This window comes from Tupaia chinensis, unplaced genomic scaffold (genome assembly GCF_000334495.1).
Source record: "Tupaia chinensis unplaced genomic scaffold, TupChi_1.0 Scaffold143906_1, whole genome shotgun sequence".
Lineage (NCBI taxonomy): Eukaryota > Metazoa > Chordata > Mammalia > Scandentia > Tupaiidae > Tupaia > Tupaia belangeri.
Genome location: NW_006203757.1, coordinates 1,657,447 through 1,679,431, shown reverse-complemented (window position 1 = coordinate 1,679,431; position 21,985 = coordinate 1,657,447). Strand labels below are relative to the sequence as shown.

The window sequence follows — 21,985 nt, the reverse complement described above, 5'->3', positions numbered from 1 at the left end:
ATAAATTTTGGTAAAGATTTCCAAAAGCTCTTATATTTTCCCTTGCACTAAAAAAAGAGGTAATATACATATTTAATACCCACTATGTAACACTTTTTTTTTGAGAGGTTTTTGCTATAGGGCGCGTGCGCTCACCAGACAGACAGAAAGAGAGAAATCACCCCCCAGGGGGGATGGCCACACCACAGTCCCTTCTCCTCCATTCTCCTCTCGGGATCTTGGGCACACACTCACATGTGTCCGGCGTAAGTTTTAAGCCACCGGGTCCGAGATGTGAACCGCGGTCGACTACATGGGAGTCCAGCGACATAGCCATTATGCTAATTGCTGGTCCCCCCACTATGTAACACTTTAACTTATATACATGATTTTCTGTCTACCTTTAACCTTTTAAGAAGACTATGTGTATTTGATAAGAAATATAGAGGAACATTTTGAAGATTGTTAAGATCTATGTTTGTCTGCTGGACTAAATTACCATCAGTTAGTTCTGTGTAAGAATGCATTATTTATATTTTAGAAACTCATCATGTATATTTCTAATTTCTAGTGACTTCACCTTACCTGGTGGTGTGCTAGAAATCTGTCTCTTGAGGAATAAAAACACCCTAATTTGTAGTGCTTGCCAGTTTCTGTGGTATAAATATTCCCATCATGGCATATTTCAAGCTTCTTAATTTTGCAACTGGCCCACAAAATTCTTGAATATTTAACTGGCTCTGTGACAATAGGAACTAGCTCTAGAATACCACTCTGTGTCACTCAGTGTGCATGCCACACCATTACACCTTCACCTTCAGGTGGAAGGCCTGAAGTCTTTAGCAAATCGTTTGGTCTTCTGGTTTGTTTCCTGTTTGAAGGACAAAATTACTAAAGAATGTAGAAAATCTTGAGTTGCCATTTTAATATTGTTGACATTTTATACAAAAATTAAAGTTACATATATTGTTCTATTTATTATTTTAGGCTACATTTATTAGGGACATATTATGCTGAGACCAGCAGATGGTGTGGAAGTTGAGGTCCTAGATCCCACATGGCCAACTGTGTGGTTTGAGTCCCAGACCCATTGGCTTAAAAATCACACTGGGCACATGTGTGTATGTGCCCAAGATCCCAAGAAGAGAATGGAGAGGGGACTGTAGTGTGGCCATCTTCCCTGGGAGTAAGACTTCTCACTTCTCTCTCTCTTCACTTCTGTCATGACGAGTACATGCACCCTGTAGTGAAAAAAAAAAAAAATATATATATATATTACGCATATTATGCTGAGTGAAAATAATGGATAATTTTCAAGACTAGATGGATTGATGGAAAGATTTAACTACAAACAGTAGGTTGATTTTAGTTAAAAGTTGAATCTATAGTTTCTAAAATAATAGTAATTTATGATATCATGCAGCTAAAGGATTTCTTAAGAAGAACTGTAGAAGGATTTGTAAAACTCTTTGACCCACAAGATCAACGAAGACTACCAATATTTAAGATGGAATTGACATTTGATGATGATAAAATGGACTTTTATCCTACCTTTCAAGATTTAGAAGATGTCATTTTGGGTTTGATAGAGCGGATAGCTGAAGCCCTGCAGGTAGTACATCATCCTTACTCGTAAAAGCTCTTTAAATGACTGTTTTCAGCATTTTAAATTATTTGAGATAAGTTTCTATAAAATGTACATGTAAGTAAAATACTATAATTCTTTTATTTTTCTTCCTGAAGTTTTTTTAAATTAGAAAGTACTTCCTCTGAAATGTCTCCTAGCTGGAGATACTGCCTTTTTTTCCTTTTTTCTTAAAACTTTTCTTGGGAACCAGCAGTTAGCGTAATGGCTATGTCGCTGGACTCCCACGTAGTTGACCGCAGTTCGTGTCCCGGACCCGGTGGCTTAAAACTCACGCCGGGCGCGTGTGCGTGCGTGCCCAAGATCCCGAGAGGAGAATGGAGGAGAAGGGATTGCGGCGTGACCATCCCCCCTGGGGGGTGATTTCTCGCTTTCTGTCTCTATGTCTCTGTCTGTCTGTCTGGCGAGCGCACGCGCCCTACAGTGAAAATCTCTCAAAAAAAAAAAAAACCTTTTCTTGTAATTATTTGGTATTTTTGTATGTTTCCTCTCCCTTACTGAATTGTGAACTTTTTAAGTGTAAGAACTGAGCGAGCACTGTGGCTTAGTAGTTAAGGGAGCTGGATCTCAATGGCTGATCTGCAGTTCAAGTCTCAGCCCAATGGCTTGAAACACTTACTAGGTACATTTACACAAGTGCTCAGAATCCTGACTAAATAGAGAAGTGGGGAAAGGATTGCAGTGTGCCCAGATTCTATTGGGGGGTTCTTTTTCTCTCTCTGTCTCTCTAAGGAGTAGCATACACTATCTGGCAATAAAAGAAAAACAAAATCCAATCTATATTTGTTCTAGAGCTTTCTAATATATTTACTTTGATATCATAGTTATTCTATAAGTACTTGTTGAATGATGGAAAACTCAACCTTAGTTTTCTGTGTGTTTCTTTTTTAGAAAGAGATTTTTGCTATAGAGTGTGTGTGCTCACCGGAGAGACAGCAACAGAGAGAGACAGAAAGCAAGAAATCACCCCCGGGGGGATGGCCATGCCACAATCTCTTTTCCATTTTCCTCTCAGGATCTTGGGCACGAAAGCACATGTGCCCTGCATGAGTTTTAAGCTGCTGGTTGGGAACTTGAGCTGCGGTTGACTAAGTGGGAGTACAATGATATAACCATTATGCCATCTGCTGGTCTCCAACCTTAGGTTTTTTTTTTTGGAGAGGTTTTTGCTATAGGGCACGTGCGCTCACCAGACAGACAGAGAGAGACATAGAGACAGAAAGTGAGAAACCACCCCCTGGGGGGGGTGGCCACACTGCCATCCCTTCTCCTCCATTCTCCTCTCAGGATCTTGGGCATGCACGCACACGCACCTGGCATGAGTTTTAAGCCACCAGGTCCGGGATGTGAACCACAGTTGACTACATGGGAGTCCAGTGACATAGCCATTACGCAACTGCTGGTCCCTCCAACATTAGTTTTTTTTTTAGGAGAGGTTTTTGCTATAGGGCGGTGCGCTTGCCAGAAAGACAGAGACAGAGAGACAGAAAACGAGAAATCACTCCCCTGGGGGCATGACCACCCCGCAATCCCTTCTCCTCCATTCTCCTCTTGGGATCTTGGGCACGCATGCGCCCAGTGCGAGTTTGAGCCATCGTGTCCGGGACTTGAGCTGCGGTTGACTACATGGGAGTTCAGCGACATAGCCATTACGCTAACTGCTGGTCCCTCCAACCTTAGTTTTTATGTTAGATTATCAAGTATAAAACTTTAAATCATTATTTTTCATCAAGCTATCTTTTCTTGGACCACTGAACTCTCAAAAGCATGTATAAATGTATGGGCTAGGTGCTGGCAGGTAGTGTGGTGGTCAAGATGCTGGACTCCCACATGGAGGACTGTAGTCCTAAACCAAAACCATGGTTAGATATTTATTGTGCAAATTATTATTTTTATTTGTGTTAGAATGTCCAAACAGTACAATCTTGGCTGACAGGAACGTCAACATCTGTAAATCTTGATACGGAACTTCCTGAACACGTGTTACAGTGGGCTCTTACTAAAGTGAAAGTGGCAATACATCAGAATTTAGAAGGTCCAAGAAAACACTATGAGACATATGGTATATATGACATTTATAATATGCCTTTGTATAATTTTATTTTCACCAGAATTTGCTCAGATATTTACTTGTCTGGAGTGGTAATGAAAGAGTGGGGAATGGGACCAGCAGATGGGGTAATGGTTACATCGCTGGACTCCCACATAGTTGACTGCAGTTCGAGTCTCCGTCTCTGTGGCTTAAAACTCATACTGGGCAAGTGTACCCAAGATCCCGAAATTGTCGCATGGCCATCCCCCCATGGGGTGTGTTCTCACGCTCTCCCTCTGTCTCTCCGGTGAGCACATACTCCTTATAGCAAAATCTCTTTTAAAAAAGAGAGATAGAGTGCATACAGGCAGGGAGAGACACAGTGAATATAGGTACGACTTTTGGCAAGTCAAGGATAAAACCCAAGAAATTTGAACTTTGTTATCTGGCCCAAAGGGTGAATATAAACTAGAGCAGGGTAATAAAGTCAGAAGACAAAAAATAGAAAAGAGGGACCAGCAGTTAGCGTAATGGCTATGTTGCTGGACACCCACGTAGTCGACTGCGGTTCGTATCCCAGACCCGCGTATACCAGGTGTACGGTTATCCCTGATGGGGATGAATGAGCCTGGTGGTGGATCATGGTGTCATTCTGTTGAGAGTACTGTCTCTTGGGACAGCAGATGCCATAATGACTATGTCACTGGACTCCCATATAGTTGACCAAGTCCTGGACCCAGTGTCTTAAAACTCATACTGAGCATGTGTGTGTGCATGCCCAAAATCCTGAGGGGAGAATAGAGAAGGGATTGTGGCATGGCCATCCCCTGGGGAGTGATTTGTTGCTTTCTGTCTCTCTGTATCTCTGGTGAGCACACATGCCCTATAGCAAAAAAATCTCTCTATAAAATAAATAAGGGGCTGGCAGGTGGCATGGTGGTTAAGGGTGCTGGACTCCCATATGGCCAACCATGGTTTGAGTCCCAGACCTGGTAGCTTTCTCTCTCTCCTCTCTCTCTCTCTCCCTGTTCCTCTCTGGTCAAATTAAAATAAAGAAATAAAAATAAATAAAGAAATAATGTTAAGTAAAATAATGTTTAAAAATAGAGTATTCTCCCTCTCTCTCATTCTCTCTCTGTGTGTCTCTTTTTTTGTCTCTTACTCATGGAAGAAATAAATGAATAAACTTTTTTAAAAAATAGAAGAGGGACCAGCAGTTAGCATAATGGCTATGTCACTGGACTCCCACGTAGTCGACCGCGGTTCGCATCCCAGACCCGGTGGCTTAAAACTCACGCCGGGTGCATGTGCATGCCTGCCCAAGATCCCGAGAGGAGAATGGAGGAGAAGGGATTGTGGCGTGGCCATCCCCCTGGGGGATGATTTCTCGCTTTCTGTCTCTCCGACTCTCTTTCTGGCGAGTGCATGCGCCCTATAGCAAAAAAAACCTCTCCAAGAAAAGAAAAAAGAAAACAAATAGAAAAGAAAGAAGGGCCAGCAGGTGGCATAGTGGAATGGAATGGAAGAGAAGAGATTGTGTCGTGGCCATCCCTCCTGGGGAGTAGTTTCTCGCTTTCTGTCACCCTGTCTCTCTGGAAGGAGCCTGTGTCCTATAGCAAAAATCTCTCTTAAAGAAAAGAAAGATGAGATACTGCAATATGAAGGGACCTAATCAAAGACAAAAGCAAAGTAATTTCTTAGTATAGTTTTGAATAACTTGAAGCTTAATTTTATTGGACTATAGTTTCCTGAAGTGTGTGTGTAAGGTCAGGATGGATAGTAGTTATTTAACGTTATATTAACTAAAATCTTCTACTAACTGGAATATCTGTACCTCTTAGTTATTTTAAGAGCTTTAAATACTCTATCACCTTTATTTTAAAGTGTCTGTGTTTAACCTGGTTTGCTTGTTGTCTCTTTACCCTACCTATTGTTTAAAATGTAGTAATCTATGTACCTAAATACTCTGTTGAGAAGGTACCCCATTCTATGATCATATACAAGAAGCCCTTTACTTTTTAAAAAGGATACTGTTAAAATCTTAATCAGATTGTTATTTTTCAGTTACAAACTATAATTGGCTCCTTGATGGGACTGCAGTTAAGATGATAGAGACTTTTCAGGCAGAAGATCATACTTTTGATGAATACACAGAGGTAAGTGGTAATTCAGCTTTTATTAGTGTCTTTTGAATTTCTTTTTAAAATTAAGAGTCTTTTTATACTAGGAAAGATATGCTTCAATTAAAGTAGGTAGATTTTTTTTTATTGAAAACATCATTTTAGTAAATCATTAGTTTACCTTATAATTTCTTTAGCTGTTTATTTATTCACTCATTCATTTAACTGAAATTTCCTCACCATATTCAGACACCTGGCAAGAAGTTGGTGAGGCCAAAATAAAGAATACCTGGGCCAGCCAGTGGCATAGTAGTTAAGGCGGCTGGATCCCACATAGCTGACTACACAGCTGAATCCTGGACCCAGTGGCTTGAAAAATACACCAGGCATGCATGTGTGTGCACCCAGAATTGAAAAAGGAGAATGGGGAAGGGATTGTGGTATGCCTATCCCTCTTGGGAGTTGTGGGGGTGGTATGGTCTCACTTTTTCTCTCTCTGTTTGTCTCTCTCTGGATAACACACGTGCCCTCTGGCAAATCCCAAAGGAAAAAAGAAAGAAATAATACATAATCACTGTCTGCAGGAGCTTTTTCTTGACCTGGAAACCTGATATATAACTAATAACTATAATATACTGAGATAAGTACTGGAATGGAAATACAGACAAAATATTGTGGGAACACAGAAGCGGGAATGATTGCTTTTTATTTGATAAATTGATGAAAGTTTCATGGAAGAAGTAAAAAAATTAACTAGAATTTTTACTTTTTTTTTTTTTTTTTTGAGAGGTAACTAGAATTTTTACTTTTTTTTTTTTTTTTTGAGAGGTTTTTGCTATAGGGCATGTGTGCTTGCCAGAAAGACAGAGACAGAGAGACAGAAAGTGAGAAATCACCCTTCAGTGGGGATGGCCACACCGCAATCCCTTCTCCTCCATTCTCCTCTTGGTATCTCAGCATACATGCACATGCACCCAGTGTGAGTTTAAGCCACCGGGTCCGGGACTCAAACTGCAGTTGACTACATGGGAGTCCAGTGACATAGCCATTATGCTAACTGCTGGCCCGAGATTAACTAGAATTTGAAGCAGAGATTTCTTTTTTTTCTTTTTAGTTTTTTGCCATAGGGTGTATGCATTCACCAGAGAGAGACAGAGAGAGAGGAAGTGAGAAATCATCCCCCAGTGGAGATGACCACACCACAATCCTTTCTCCTCCTGGGATTTTGAATATGCATGCACTTGCACCCAGCACGATTTTCAAGGGACTGGATCCAGGACTTGAACCGCGGTTGGCCATGTGGTAATCAAGTGCCTCAATCTCTATGCCACCTCCTGGCCCCAAAATAGATGTTTCTAAGTAGAGAAGAGAAGGTATGTAGCATGAACAAAGACCAAAAGTGTTCACAGGTGGAGTTAGCCATGGTAGCACATGTTGATTGATACTGTTGCTTGGCAGGCTGAGACCACATAGGAGGCCCAGGTTCCATTCCTGGTCCATCCTAAAAAGTAGCCATGTGATATGCACCTGTAGGCTCAGCTGCTTTGGAGGCTGAGGCTGAAGGATTGCAAATTCATGGCCAACATGGACAGCATAGCATGACTCTGTGTGCAAGAGCCAGTATCATAGCCTGTGCCTGTGATCCTAGTGACTCAGGAAGCTAAGGCAGGAGGATATTGACATAGAGAGAATACCAAGTAAGCCAGACTAGCTGAAGAACAGGTAACAGAAATAAAGTCACATGGTAGAATTATAATATGATGAAACTGGAGATAGAAATTGGAATCACATGGTTAAGATCTTGGGCTATGTTTGCTCAAGAGTTTGCACTTTGAGTTTTAGAAAGGTTGTTCTGACAGTAGAGGGAAAAACAAATGAATAAAAAAGATCCCTACTTTGTCAAGGGACATTGTTTTATTTAAACTAGGCTTACACCATATATATATATTTTTTTAAGGTTTATGTCTTAGGGCACTTGTGCTCACAAGAGAGGCAGAGACAATGAAAGGGAAAGTAAGAAATGACCCCACAAGAGGGATGGCCACACAAAAATCCCTTCTCCTCCATTCTCCTCCTGAAATCTTGGGCACGCACTCATAATGTGCCTGGCATGATTTTTTATTTTTGGAGAGGTTTTTGCTATAGGGCGCGTGTGCTTGCCTGAAAGACAGAGAGAGACATAGAGATAGAAAGCAAGAAATCATCCCCCAGGGGGGATGGCCACGCCGCAATCCCTTCTCCTCCATTCTCCTCTTGGGATCTTGGGCACACATGCACACACGCCCGGTGTGAGTTTAAGCTGCTGGGTCCGAGACTTGAACCATGGTCGACTACAGGGGAGTCCAGCAACATAGCCATTACGCTAACTGCTGGTCCCCTGGCATGATTTTTTAAGCCACAGGATCTGAGACTCAAATAGCAGTCAACCATGTAGGCATCTGGCAGTGTAATGCTATGCTATCTGCTGGCCCTACATCATATTTCTTTACCTTCTCCTTTTCTATTGACTATATTTTATTTTTAATGTACGATTTAGAAAGTATATATATATATATATATATATATATATATAAAAGAGGTTTGACTCAGGGGCAGTGGGAGGAGGAGGTAGTGAATCACTTATAAATGGCACTGAAGCAGGATCTGGAGCCTAAATTTCAGGAGGGTAAGAGAATTCTGTGCTTTCATGGACTTCTTTTTTTATGAAGTAAAGTGTGTGAAAGTTGCCATAAAGGATAAGCAAGTAAAATATTTTATACATTACAGTGGTTGGAATAAATATTGGGATGAATGGGTTCCAGAGAGCAGAGCACTCAGACACATGTACACCAATCTGCAGAAACAGCGAGAACTTCAAAAAGTCAATCAGGAGCGGGAACCAGCAGTTAGCGTAATGGCTATGTTGCTGGACTCCCACGTAGTCGACCGTGGTTCGTGTCCCGGACCCGGTGGCTTAAAACTCACACCAGGCGCGTGTGCGTGCGTGCCCAAGATCCCGAGAGGAGAATGGAGAAGGGATTGTGGCGTGACCATCCCCCCTGGGGGGTGATTTCTCGCTTTCTGTCTCTATGTCTCTCTCTGTCTGTCTGGCGAGCGCTCGTGCCCTACAGTGAAAATCTCTCAAAAAAAAAAAGTCAATCAGGAGCAATATGCAGAGAGCAAGATGAGAGGAGCTGAGCTAGGAAAGAAGGCATCTGGTCTGCAACAGAAAAATGTTGAGGTGAAAACAAGAAAAGAACAAACAGAAAACACCCGGAATGAAGATGGTGGCAGTACCAGTGAGACACCTCAGCCTCCTCGGAAGAAAAGGGCCCGGGTAGATCCTACTGTTGAAAATGAGGAAGCATTCATGAACAGAGTTGAAGTTAAAGATTCCGAAGAGCTAAAACCATGTCTTGTTGATGACTGGGATTTAATTGCCAGGCAAAAACAACTCTTTTATCTTCCTGCCAAAAAGAAGGTAGAGTCCATTCTGGAGGATTATGCAAATTATAAGAAATCTCAAGGAAGCGCCAGTAATCAAGTATGCTCTTAATGAAGCTGTGACAGAGATAAAAGAATACTTGAACGTCATGTTGGGCACTCAGCTACTCTACAAGCTGGAGAGACGTCAGTGTGCTGAGATCCTCACAGATCACCCTGATGTCCCATGTCCCAGGTGTACGGAGTGCCTCATCTACTGAGATTATTTGTACAGATTGGTGCGATGTTGGGCTATACACCTCTTGAAGAGAAGAGCCTTGCTTTATTACCGAATTATCTTCATAATTTCCTAAAGTACCTGGCAAAGAATTCTGCAACTTTGTTTAGTGCCAGCAATTATGTAGTGGCTCCCCGCCTAGTACCATCAGAAAGCTATGTGAGAGGCGCACTCACTCACCTATGTTTGGATCTCTGTAAACACACTTTTGTTCTTAGTCCTTCTCTTATACAAACGATGTACTTTGAAGATGTTAGTATACAACAGAATTGATGTTTGTTGGGACCAACAGTTGGCATAATGGCTATATCACTGGATTCCCATGTAGTCGACTGCGGTTCGAGTCCTGGACCCAGTGGCTTAAACTCACAGCAGGCGTGTGTGCTTGTATGCCCGAGATCCCAAGAGGAGAATGGAGGTGCCCAAGATCCCGAGAGGAGAATGGAGGAGAAGGGACTGTGGTGTGGCCATCTCCCCTGTGGGGTGATTTCTCCCTTGCTGTCTGTCTTTCTGGCGAGCACACACGCCCTATAGCAAAAACCTCTCCCCCCAAAAAAGAATTGATGTTTTTTTTTTTTCTGTTTGATTTTCAACAGAGAAAATAAAAGGAGTTTGGCTCCTTTTTCTTTTCTTTCTTTTCATTTAAAAGTTGCTACCAGTGCAATCAATGATGGACAATGGAGACATACTGTACAGTGTTTAATTGCCTATTTGACAAAATTGCTTTTTAATGCTGGTGGTTCTATTCCTTTGATACTACACACTTTTATAATATGTTTGAATGCTAAATGACAAAATGCTCTGATTACTAGTGCCCAAGGTACTATTCAGTATGTATAACTGAACACATTTCTCCACTTGTGCTCTCTCTCTTTTTTTTTAAATGGTGCTTTAAGTAAAGAGCCCATTCTTTGCAAGTCATTCATGTTGTTCCTTAGTTATTATCTTCACTCAAATTGTTGAAGAATGGTGGCTTGTTTCTTGGTTTTGTATTTGTGTCTAATGCACATTTTAATATGATAGACTCAATGCCTTGTGTAGCTACAGTTTTCTGAACTCTTTTAGGAATTGTTTTTCAGATCTTCAATAAATTTTTTCTTAAAATTTCAAAAGAAAAGAAACATTTTTGCTCTAGGGTGGGCATTTCAGCAGAGAGATAGAGAGAGACAGAAAGTGAGAAATCACCCTCTGGGGGCCATGCCGCAATCCTTTCTCTTTCAGTCTCCTCTTCGGATTTTGGGTACACATGCACACACATGTGCTCAGCGAGAGTTTTTATTTTATTTATTTAAAAAAATATTATTTTGCGGACCAACAGTTGGGGTAATAGCTATGTCGCTGGGGCCACACTGCAATTCCTTCTCCTCTATTCTCTGCTCAGATCTTGAGCACACACGCACATGTGCCCAGTGTGAGTTTAAGCCACCAGGTCCAGGACTTGAACTGCAGTCAACTACGTGGAAGTCCACCAATGTAACCATTATTCCAATTTGTATTTCACTGATTAAATTTTATTAAATTTTACTTATTATCATCAATATTAGTATTTAATTTGCTATAGGACACATGTGCTTGCTAGAGAGAGAGATAGAGAGAGAGAGAGAGAGAGAGAGAGAGAGAATGTGAGAAAGGAAGCCACCAGGTCTGGGACTCAAACCACAGTTGACCATGTGGGAGTCCAGTGCCTTAACCATTGTGCCACCTTCTGACCCCAATACTTCCCTGATTACTAATGATGTTAAGCATCTTTGTTTGAGATATTTTTGTTATAGGGTGTGTGTGCTCTCTGGAGAGATAGAAAGTGAGCAATCACCTCCTGGGGAAGATGGCCTTGCTGCAATCCCTTCTCCTCTTGAGTTTCTAGGTACACACACACACACACACACACATGCCTAGCATGGTTTTTAAGCCACTGGGACTTAAACTATGCAGTTGGCTGTATGGGGTCCAGCCTTCCTAACTGTCACACCACTGAGTGGCTCATTACCACACTGTTCTAATTTCTGTAGTTTAATGGTAAGTTTTAAAATCAGATAGTGTAGGGGCCGGCAGAAAAAAAAAAAAAAAGAAAGAAAGAAAGAAAAATTACATATGTTCACATTGTGAAATGTCTAGATTTTGATGCTATAAATGATATTGTACTTGATGTACTGGTGGATTGGCAAATTTCTTACTAAGAGGGTAAGTGAAGAAAGAATTATGCAACACAGGAGAAAACTTTAGTCACTTAGCAAAAAGAAATGGGTTTGCATTTGTCTTTCATATTATATAATTAAGAATTTCAGCATAATCTAGTATAAAAATCATGATAGAAAAATCTAATCATTTTTAAAATTAAAAACATTTTTCTTTTAAGTTTATAGAAAAATTTTTCAGTCTTGCTTCAGAAATAATGCTTTTACCTCAGTGGGTTCATTACCCTATGGTGCGTTTGGATTGTGAAGATCTGAAGACAGGCCTGACAAATAAAGCAAAAACCTTTGCAAACATGTTATTGAATGACATAGCTTCCAAACATAGGAAAGAAAATGAAAGGTAAGTAGAATTAATTGCAAACTCAGAATTATATTGCTAAGAGAAACACTTTGTTAAAATAACTCTTGTTTAAAAACAAAATATTAAAATATGTAAATACTTAACAACTTTTCCTCCATAGCTGACTCCTAAGTAAGCTTCTATGTTTGGGTGGATTTTTTTTTTTTTCCTTTCAGGTTTTTGGCATAGGGCTTATGCGTTCCCCAAAGAGAAACAGATAGTGAGAGGGAGATTGAGAAATCACCCCCGAGGGAGGATGGCCATGCCACAATCTCTTCTCCATTCTCCTGCTGAGATTTTGGGCACATATACACACATGCCTGGCATAAGTTTCAAGCCACCAGGTCCTTGACTCGAACCTTGGCCTTGTAGGAATCCAGCACCTTAACCACCTTAACCACTATGCCACCTGCTACCCCCAGGTGGTTTTTTTTTTATTTGTTGCTGTTGTATATGCAGAGCTTTTTGATGGTTTGTTTTTAAATAATTATTAATTTAATTTAACTTATTATTATTCTTTTTCAGTTTGACCAGAGAGAAAGAGAGAGAGAGGGAGAGTGAGAAAACAAGCTGCCAGGTCCGGGACTCAAACTGCAGTCGGCCATATAGGAGTCTAGTGTCTTAACCACCATGCTACCTGCTGGCCCCTGTCCAGGGCTATTAAAAATCAAGGACCTGCAGGTGGCATGGTGGTTAAGGTGCTGGATTCCCACATGGCCAACAGTAGTTCGAATCCGAGACCTGGTGGCTTGCTTTCTCAATCTCCCTCTCTCTTACTCTCTCTCTGTCTCTGATCGAATTTTAAAAAATAATAACAAAATAAATAAATAAGCCTTTAAAAAAAAGAAAGAAAAGTAATTGGAGTGTGACTTGTGCTGCAGGTGGCAGGGTGCTGCTGTACACTGCTAGAGCCATATGGGAAGGCACTGGTTAGGTTCCAGAGTTGACTTGAACATACTGGACATGCCTGCAGAAGTGTCTGTGATCTTGACTGGCTGAAAGACCCGGGAGTGGTGTGTGGATTGTGGTTTGACAACACCCTGTTGGGGTCTCTCTCTCTTTTAATAAATAAACTTTAAAAACCAAATTGAGCTCGCTGTGTCTCATGGGTGCAATGGAGGAGGAGGACGAGGAAGTGTGGGCGTTGCTGCCAGGTGGTGGGACCAGGTGGGCAGAGGAGGCCTCCATCACTCCCAAGGCACTGTGGGCCCTCTGCAACTCCAGTCACCTGGCACACCGGCTCTTGGTGCTGTTGCTGATGTGCTTCCTTTGCTTCGGCAGCTATTTTTGCTATGATAGTCCTGCTGCCCTTCAGACTCAGGTTAAACAGGATATGTATGTGAATACCATGAAATTCTTGTTGCTGTATGCCTGGTATTCATGGCCCAATGTAGTTTTGTGTTTCTTTGATGGCTTTTTGATAGACTGAGTATTCCAAATACATAGTCTTTGGACTGGGACACAATTATTTTTAACTGCTTTGTCAGCATTGGACAGGTTGTTTTTGCTCTTGGTGGAATAGTTAATGCTTTCTGGCTGATGGAATTTGGAAGGTTTGTGTTTGGGATTGGTGGGGAGTTGTTAGCGGTTGCCCAGAATACATATGCGGTGAGTTGATTTTAAAGGCAAATAATTAAATCTGGTGTTTGGACTCCAACTTATTGGAAGTACAGCAAATGAGGTTCATACCTCATGGGATGGCTGTATTCTGAGATTGAAGCTTCTTTGGGTTCTGCTGGTCACACAACCATTGGTGTCACACTTATGCTTGGGGGTATAACCTGCATTCTTTCACTTATCTGTGCCTTGGCTTTTGCTTACTTGATCAGAGAGCAGAGAGAATTCTTCATAAATAACAAGAAAAAACAGGTGGAATTATTAAATTAATCGATGTGAAGGACTTCTTAGCCCTCTGGCTCCTATTTATCATCTGTGTCTGCTATTATGTTCCTGTGTTCTCTTTTATTGGACTTGGGAAAATTTTCTTTATAGAGAAATTTGAATTTTCTTCCCAGGCATCAAGTGCAATTAACAATGTCGTATATGTCTTATCAGCTCCCATGTCCCCAGTACTTGGGCTCCTGGTGATAAAACAGGGAGGAACATCATCTGGGTTCTGTGTGCAGTGGCGGCCACTCTTGAGTCTCACGTGACACTGCCCTTTACGATGTAGAACCCTTGGATTGCTGTGTGTCTTCTGGGAATCTCCTACTCATTGCTGGCTTTTGCGCTGTGGCTGAGGGTGGCATTTGTAGTTCCTGAGCTTCAGCTGGGAACTGCATATGGCTTCATGCAGTCCATTCAGAATCTCGGGCTGGCAGTCATTTCCATCATTGCCGGCATGATATTGTATACTAGAGGCTATATGTTTTTAGAAGTTCTCTTCGCTGCCTTTGTTTCTTTTATCTGTGGGTCTTTCTCTACATGGTAAACCATGCTCAAGGTGGGAATCTAAATTATTCTGTGAGGCCAAGGAAAGAAATAGAACTTGCCCATAGTGAATTATAAGTTTAAGTCTGTGTTGTGAGAATGGTATGCACACATCATTGGTTTGAAAACCTCCATTAAAAAGAAAAACGTATTTAGAGTTTCATCATTAGGAAAAATAATGGATGGAAAGTTTTGTTTCTATTTCAGATATACCTATTGCAAAGTGTATTTGTGAACAGCGTGTTAGCCTGTGTCTTGTTTTGTGGGTTGCTAAAGAATTCTCCTTTAGCCTAACCAAAAGTGAGCAGTTTAGAAAATTCCTCTAGAACATCAAAGTGAACTTCAGCAAAGACAGTATGAAATGGAAAACATTGGGTCTTGTATTAAGATCATTTTATTAAGTACATCTTAGGTATATGGCCTTTTCCTTTTATAGCAGAAAAAAATACTTTTGAGGGGGATTAGAAAGGCTGTTTTATACAAAATAAACAATGGCATTATAATAGGCATTCCATTTTGTGGCAGGGAATAATTAATAGGGAGTATGTGAAAGATTTTTTTTTTTAATGAAGTCTCTTCATCACCATGATTAGCAAATGGGGCTCTGCTCTCTGTAGTTAGTGAGGGCTGATCTCTGATTCTTTTGTGTTTTTATTTCTCTTACAAAGACTTTAATCCCTTATGGATATAAATTTATATTTCTCTACAGTTTTTCCTTATAGTCTAATTAATAACTAAAAAGTGTCCTTCAAATTATGATGTTAATTGCTTATCTATATGAATAATAAAACACTAAAAAAGGGAAAAAAATTGAAATAAAGCAGTGTTTGGATACTTGTTCATTGTGGCCTGTTTGCCATTCCTAAAGTGTATGAAGCTCTCTTCCCTATACTATAATTGAAATATCAGTATGAACTAAAATTTATTAAAAATTTTAAAAAATTACTTAACTTTTTTATCCTTTGTTTTTATGTCTTTTTTTTTTTGCCTGATATTTCTGATAATGGCATGACAATGCAGATATTTTAAGGCATAGCAAAAATAAATTCTATGAAATTTGTTTTAGTAGAGTAATGGCTGTAAGATATCTAAGTTTGTCCTTACACAAGATATTCTAAGGGAATTGTAGATTGAAAGAAATATATAAAAGGGGTTGATCTTTTTACTTGCTATGTTGTCATGTTTTATAAGATACACTAATAATACTAAACTGATTGTTATAATTATAATGATGGCTACCAGTAAATGAGAGTGCATTATGTGGTAGGCCCTTTGTACTCATTATTGCATTACAACAGTTCTGCAAGATGAATGTTAATAGCCTCATTTTACAAATTTGGAAACTGAACCTCAGAGATTTGTATAAGATCACAAAGCTAGGAGCAGCTGAGGCAGGATTTAGATTTAGGGCTGTCTGATCTCAAATATGCTTTATACAATATTGCTTATCTAGACATTGAAGAGGGTTGAAGAGATCACTAGAAAAAATTTTAATATGTCATAATTTCACGTGTAAACATCACCTTAATCTTATAGATATCTCATGTATACCAAATTATATCAGATAATTTAAAAAATGTTAATATAACTGAGTGAATCCAATTATTTTTATGATACCACAATTCCTACTATGTAATAATCATAATAACACATTTATTGAATTTACAGTGACATTAATTACAATAAATAAAATATTACGTTAGTATTTGCAGTGAATTTGAAGCAATTAGAGAGCGTGCATTGAAAGTCCCTGAGACAACAGAAGAAATGATGGATCTGATATCCTTCGTAGAAAAAGCCCGGACTTTAGGAATCGAACAGTTGATTTTTAGAATCAAGGTAAGAAAGCTTTGATATTTGAATAATTTTTTATTATGAAATATATACATTTAGAAATGTATAACATGCAGTTGAATAAATAGCTGTAAGTGAGCAATCACGTTGCCACTGCCTAGATCAAGAAGTAGGATCTTGCCAGCACCCTTGTGACCTCTGCAAATGACTTCCTGATCCTAGTTTCTCTTCCTCTCCCTTTCTCTCCCCTAGAGTAATCAGATACAGCTATCATATCTCTATCATTTTTTTTAAGAGATAACAAAATTGAGAAAGCACCTCCAGGATGATCTTGCAGCAATCCCTTCCCTTCTCCACGCTCCTCAGGATTTTGGGCACAAACTTAAAAAAAAAAAAAATTGCCAGAAGGCACATGCACTTGCCAAAGAGAGACAGAGAGACAGAGACAGAGATAGAGAAAACACTCCCTGTGGGGAATGGCAACACCCCAATCCCTTCTCTCAGGATTTTGGGCATACACACACATGTCTGGCAGGTCTTTCAAGCACCAAGGGCTGGGACTCTGGCCAGTTCACCACATGGGATCTAGCTGCATTAAACACCATGCCTCCTGGCTGGCTCACCTTCGTTTTATTGTTGTCGTTTGTTTGTTTGTTTTTTCCTGATTTTTGCCATAGGGCACACACACGCACAGACAGACAGTGAAAGGAGAAAGCGAGAAATCACCCCCCAGGGAAGATGGCCATGCTGCAATCCCTCTTCTTCACTCTTGGGATTTTACACATGTGCGCATATGTGCCTGGTATGATTTTCAACCCACCAGGTCCCGCATCTTAACCACTATGTCACCTGTGGCCCTCCTCCATTTTTTCTTAATGTGCTGTGTCCATTCCAGGATCCTATCCAAGATCAAACCTCCTTAGGCTCCCCTTGGCTGTGACAGTTTCTCAGACTTTTCTTGTTCTCGGTGACCTATCTCAGTTTTGAAGTGAACTTGTCTGGTATATGGTAGGATGGCTCTTTGGAGATGTTTTATCCCTCATGATTAGATTTGGGTATGGGTTTTGGGGTAGAGACTCACAGAGGTAAATGCCATTCTCATCACTTCATATCAAGGATATATAGTATCAACACAACTTATCACTGTTGTGCGGCTGGGAGATGGCATGGTGATTAAGGGCACTGGACTCCCACATGGCCAACCATGGTTCGAGTCCCAGACCTGGTGGCTTGCTTTCTCATCTTGCTTCTCTCTCTCTCTTATTCTGTCCCTCTCTGGTCAAATAAAAATAAATAAAAAAATAAAATAAATCTTTAAAAAATTAAAAATAAAAAACTCATCATTATTGATGTTGGCTTTGATCACCTAGAAAAAGTGTTAGTCTAATCTCTTCAGTATTCTTCTGTCCTTTTCTATTCTGTGACCCTTGAAAAGAAGTCATCATATACAGTCCACACTTAAAAAGTGGGAAGTCATGCTCTCTCTCCTTTGGAATTCTTCTGCATTGTAGATTTGTCTTCTGCCACCCTTGTTAATTTATTAAATCATTTATTTATATCAGTATGGATTAATGGATGTAGTAATTCTTCTGTATCTGGGGTTTGGCTCCAGTACCCCATAGATACTGAAATTTCCAAGTGTTCAAGTCCCTTATGTGAAAAGGCCTAGTAACTGCATATAACATATACACATCCTCCTGTATACTTTAATTCATCTTTAGATTACTTATAATATCTAATAAAATGTAGATACTCTGTAAGTAGTTGTTATGCTATATTGTTTTTAAATTTGTATTTTTTATTGTTCCATTGTCAGTCTTTCTTTCTTTCTTTCTTTCTTTATCTTTTCAAATTTTTTGATTCATAGTTGGTTGAATCCGTGGATGCAGAACCCACAGGTGCAAAGTACCAACTGTATTTATTTTATACTTTAGGCTCTAATATAAAATTTATTTTTATAGGGATCATCAGTTGGAATAATGGCTATGTTGTTGGACTCCCATGTAGTCGACCGCAGTTCGAGTCCCAGACCCAGTGGCTTAAAACTCACGCCGGGTGTGTGTGCGTGCGTGCCCAAGATCCCGAGAGGAGAATGGAGGAGAAGGGATTGTGATGTGGCCATCCCCCCAGGGGGTGATTTCTCATTTTCTGTCTCTCTGTCTGGCGAATGCATACGCCCTATAGCAAAAAAAAAAAAAAACCTCCTAAAAAATTATTTTTATATACTAATTTAGTTTCCATCACTCAATTTTTCCTCACTTTTTAAAACAATCATACTTTATTTAAAAATTTTTACTTTAAAAATTTTAAGATTCTTTTTTTTGGAGAGGTTTTTGCTATAGGGCATGTACACTCGCTGGAGAGCCAGAGAGACAGAAAGTGAGAAATTACCCTCTGGGGGGATAATCATGCTGCAGTCCCTTCCCCTCTAAGGATTTTGGGCACATACGCACATATGCCTGGTGTGAGTTTCCAGTCAGCAGGTCTGGGACTTGAACCACAGTCAGTCATATGGGAGTCCAGCAACATAACCATTACACCATCTGCTGGTCTCTTAGTTTATCTTCTTAATTTTAATTATGTATCTGAAGATTATTTTGGAATATTTACATATATCATCATCATAACTTACATAGAATGACAGTTTTGTTTTTGTCCTTATCATGTCGAGCATATGTGTATGCTTGCCCAAAATCTTGAGAGAAAAATGGAGAAGGGATTGTGGCATGGCCATCTCCCCTAGGTGGCGATTTCTTACTTTCTCTCTGTTTCTGTCTCTGTCTCTTTTTCTCTCAAGCATGCACATATGACCCATAGCAAAACTACAAAAAAATTTCTTATGCAACCCAAAGCCAAATAAATAATACTACAGCTATTGAAATACCCATGTGATTTAGACAGTATGTAAAGTGTCAGTTAATAACCTTACTTCTTTTTCATAATGCCTTAGATTTTCTATATGGTGTATTATATCTGGAATTTCTTTTCTAGGAATCCAAACGCCAAATGTCTTACTTTTTAGATGCTTTTCTATTTTCTCAAGAAGACTTAGCCTTAAATGCAGCTGTCCTCTTGTGGCCTAAGAAAATTAATCCTGTCTTTGATGAAAACGATGAGGTAAAGACATATTTCAATATGTATTTTTGTATTCTGGTATTTTATGCACAGTGCATACATTTTATTTTCATACCTATTTGACATCTATCTATCTTTAAAAAGTAACATCATGTCGTTATGAATTTGAAGTTGACATTTATGTCCCTGTAGATTTATGACAGACTGTTAGGCTTAACTCACAGGGGCTGGTACATTGTGGGGTTGACATTAAAGAAGCTGTAGCTGTTGTATAAATTAATAATAGTAAGCACTGAACTAAGTACTTTCTCTTTATTAAATCTTTCAGTACACAGAGAAAACCCAGGTGCTCATATTTCCTCCATCATATAGATGAGAAAAATGGGACTCAGAGAACTTCAATAACTTGCTTAATATCACAGACAAAAGAGGAAGCAGATTTAGAATTTTATATCAGATTGTATATAGTTCAAATTATGAAAAAATCCTAATGTAAACTAGTTTATACTAAGCTGGGAAGGAAGTAAGATGATATAAAAAAGCACGAGCTGGGGCCAGCAGGTGGTGTGGTGGTCAAGGGTGCTGGACTCCCACATGGCCAAACATGGTTTAAGTCCCAGACCCGGAGGCTTGCTTTCTCTCTCTCTGTCTGTCTGTCTCTCCCTCCCTGTGTGTGTCTCTCTGGAAATATTAAAATAATAATAATAATAATGTTAAATAAAATAATTATTAATAAAAGCATGAGCTTTAGCCAAAAAACCCAAGCCTATTCTAGATTTTGACTTTTATAATTTTATGATCTTGAACCTGTCTCTTGACTTTCATAATCCTCAGTTTCTTTATTTCTGAAATTAAAATAGTAATAATAATGATCCCTATGGTTCTATAGGTAAAATGTTTAATAGTTCTTGATAAATAACATGTACATGCTCAGTATACGGGAGTTATTATTATCCTTGAATCTGCTAAATAATTAAATTATCTAATGAATAAGTAAGAGTTGTGAATGTCACTTTGGAGAGCTAGGAAAATGTTTCTATATAGTTCATTATTCTTTGCGTTTTATATCAGTCATTGGCCTTGTTTTATTTTTGTACTCATGTTTACTGATGATTTTTAGTATTATGCAAAGCATTTAGATTTCTGATTTGATAACTCTTTGCAATAAAATAATTAACATGATTAAATTATTTTTAAAAGATCATTGAGGATACTAAACATAAAAAGGAAAATGAACTACTAGCCAAGAGAGAGAAACTGATTTTGGAAATAGAAAAGGAATCACGCCGCATGGAAGAGTTTACAGAATTTGCAGAGCTGGAACGCATGCAACAGGTTTGGTTCATATATGAGACAATAGCTATAGCCAGCCCTCAGTTTAATACAGAACATGTTAACATAAATTTTATTTATGTATTACTTATTTTTAAACTTTATTTATTTTAATTTGACCAGAGAAGGATAGAATGAGAGAGAGAGAAGGGGCTGGAGGGAGTAAGAAAGCAAGCCACCAAATCTGGAGCTCACACCGCAGTCAGCCATGTGGGAGTCCAGCACCCTTAACCACCATACCACCTGCCAGCCCCAACATAAGTTTTAAAATGAAGAAAAACATATTCTTGCTATAGCAAATAAAGACTGGACTCTTAGACCTGACCTAGACTGATTCTATATATGTGATCTTTGTTATGACTGACTTGTCTATTTGTTATTTGTAGAGTAGATACAACTGTATCTTTTGCTCTCTGTCCTAGAAATGTTGTAAAGTTAATATTTTAAATTGCTGTATAAATGAAAGGACATATCCTAATGCAGTATTATATGATCTCATTTATGTAACATTACTTTGATATTTCTTGAGATAAAAAATGATTTGTTTTCAGTATGTGACAGATGTAAGACAACTACAGAAACGTATTCAGGAATCTGAAGAAGCTGTTCAATTTATTAATAAAGAAGAAGAACTTTTCAAATGGGAATTGACAAAATATCCTGAACTAGATAAATTAAAAGTTAATATTGAGCCCTATCAGAAGTTTTTTAATTTTGTTTTGAAGTGGCAGCGAACAGAAAAACGGTAACTAGTTAATTAATTATTATTGTTTATGACAGAGGTGCAAGCACACACATGAAAGAGAAAGAGAGGGAGAGAAATAACCCTCACACATTTTTCTCTAGTTCTCCATCCAGTCAGCATCCTGGGCTTGTTCATGAGCTCAGCAAGTTTTTCAAGATGCCAGGGCAAGGACTCAAACCCTGCTTGGCCATGTGAGATCTGGCTTCCTTTGTATAGCACTTAATTGCTGTGTTCTGAGGCCAGCCCAACATGGAAATTTATGATGATGTAGTAAAAATTAAGCAAATGATGTAAAGAGATTTTTAACATATAAATTGATTTTTATTTTTTTCACTAAGTACTTAAAAGTAGGACTTATTCAACCATTTAAAGAGAACTAAATGCCATATAGAAAAAGCATCAAGTGCTAATAAGGTACCTCTTCACTTTATTAATATATCAGAATGTAATTTGGATTTTCAAAAGTTGACTTTTTTAAAGAATTATTTTATTTAACTTTATTTATTTATTCATTTGTTTATCTCAATTTGACCAGAGAGGGACAGAGTGAGAGAGAGAGAAAGTGAGAAAGCAAGCTGCCAGATTTGGAACTCGAACC

The 21,985-nt window shown here is 39.1% G+C and overlaps 1 protein-coding gene and 2 pseudogenes across 1 annotated transcript in view; all 3 read left to right on the top strand.

Moving 5' to 3' along the window:
- Positions 1-21,985, top strand: part of DNAH12 (dynein axonemal heavy chain 12) — a 209,317-nt gene that overhangs the window by 17,857 nt on the left and 169,475 nt on the right. The window contains exons 9-16 of the mRNA XM_014582892.1: positions 1,403-1,591; positions 3,530-3,686; positions 5,721-5,812; positions 11,833-12,011; positions 16,145-16,280; positions 19,227-19,352; positions 20,511-20,645; positions 21,194-21,387. Of these exons, the coding sequence (XP_014438378.1) occupies positions 1,403-1,591; positions 3,530-3,686; positions 5,721-5,812; positions 11,833-12,011; positions 16,145-16,280; positions 19,227-19,352; positions 20,511-20,645; positions 21,194-21,387 (1,208 nt within the window). The remainder of the gene's footprint in view (positions 1-1,402; positions 1,592-3,529; positions 3,687-5,720; positions 5,813-11,832; positions 12,012-16,144; positions 16,281-19,226; positions 19,353-20,510; positions 20,646-21,193; positions 21,388-21,985) is intronic.
- Positions 8,379-9,749, top strand: LOC102480970 (mortality factor 4-like protein 1 pseudogene; annotated as a pseudogene).
- On the top strand, positions 13,126-14,519 carry LOC102480546 (major facilitator superfamily domain-containing protein 1 pseudogene; annotated as a pseudogene).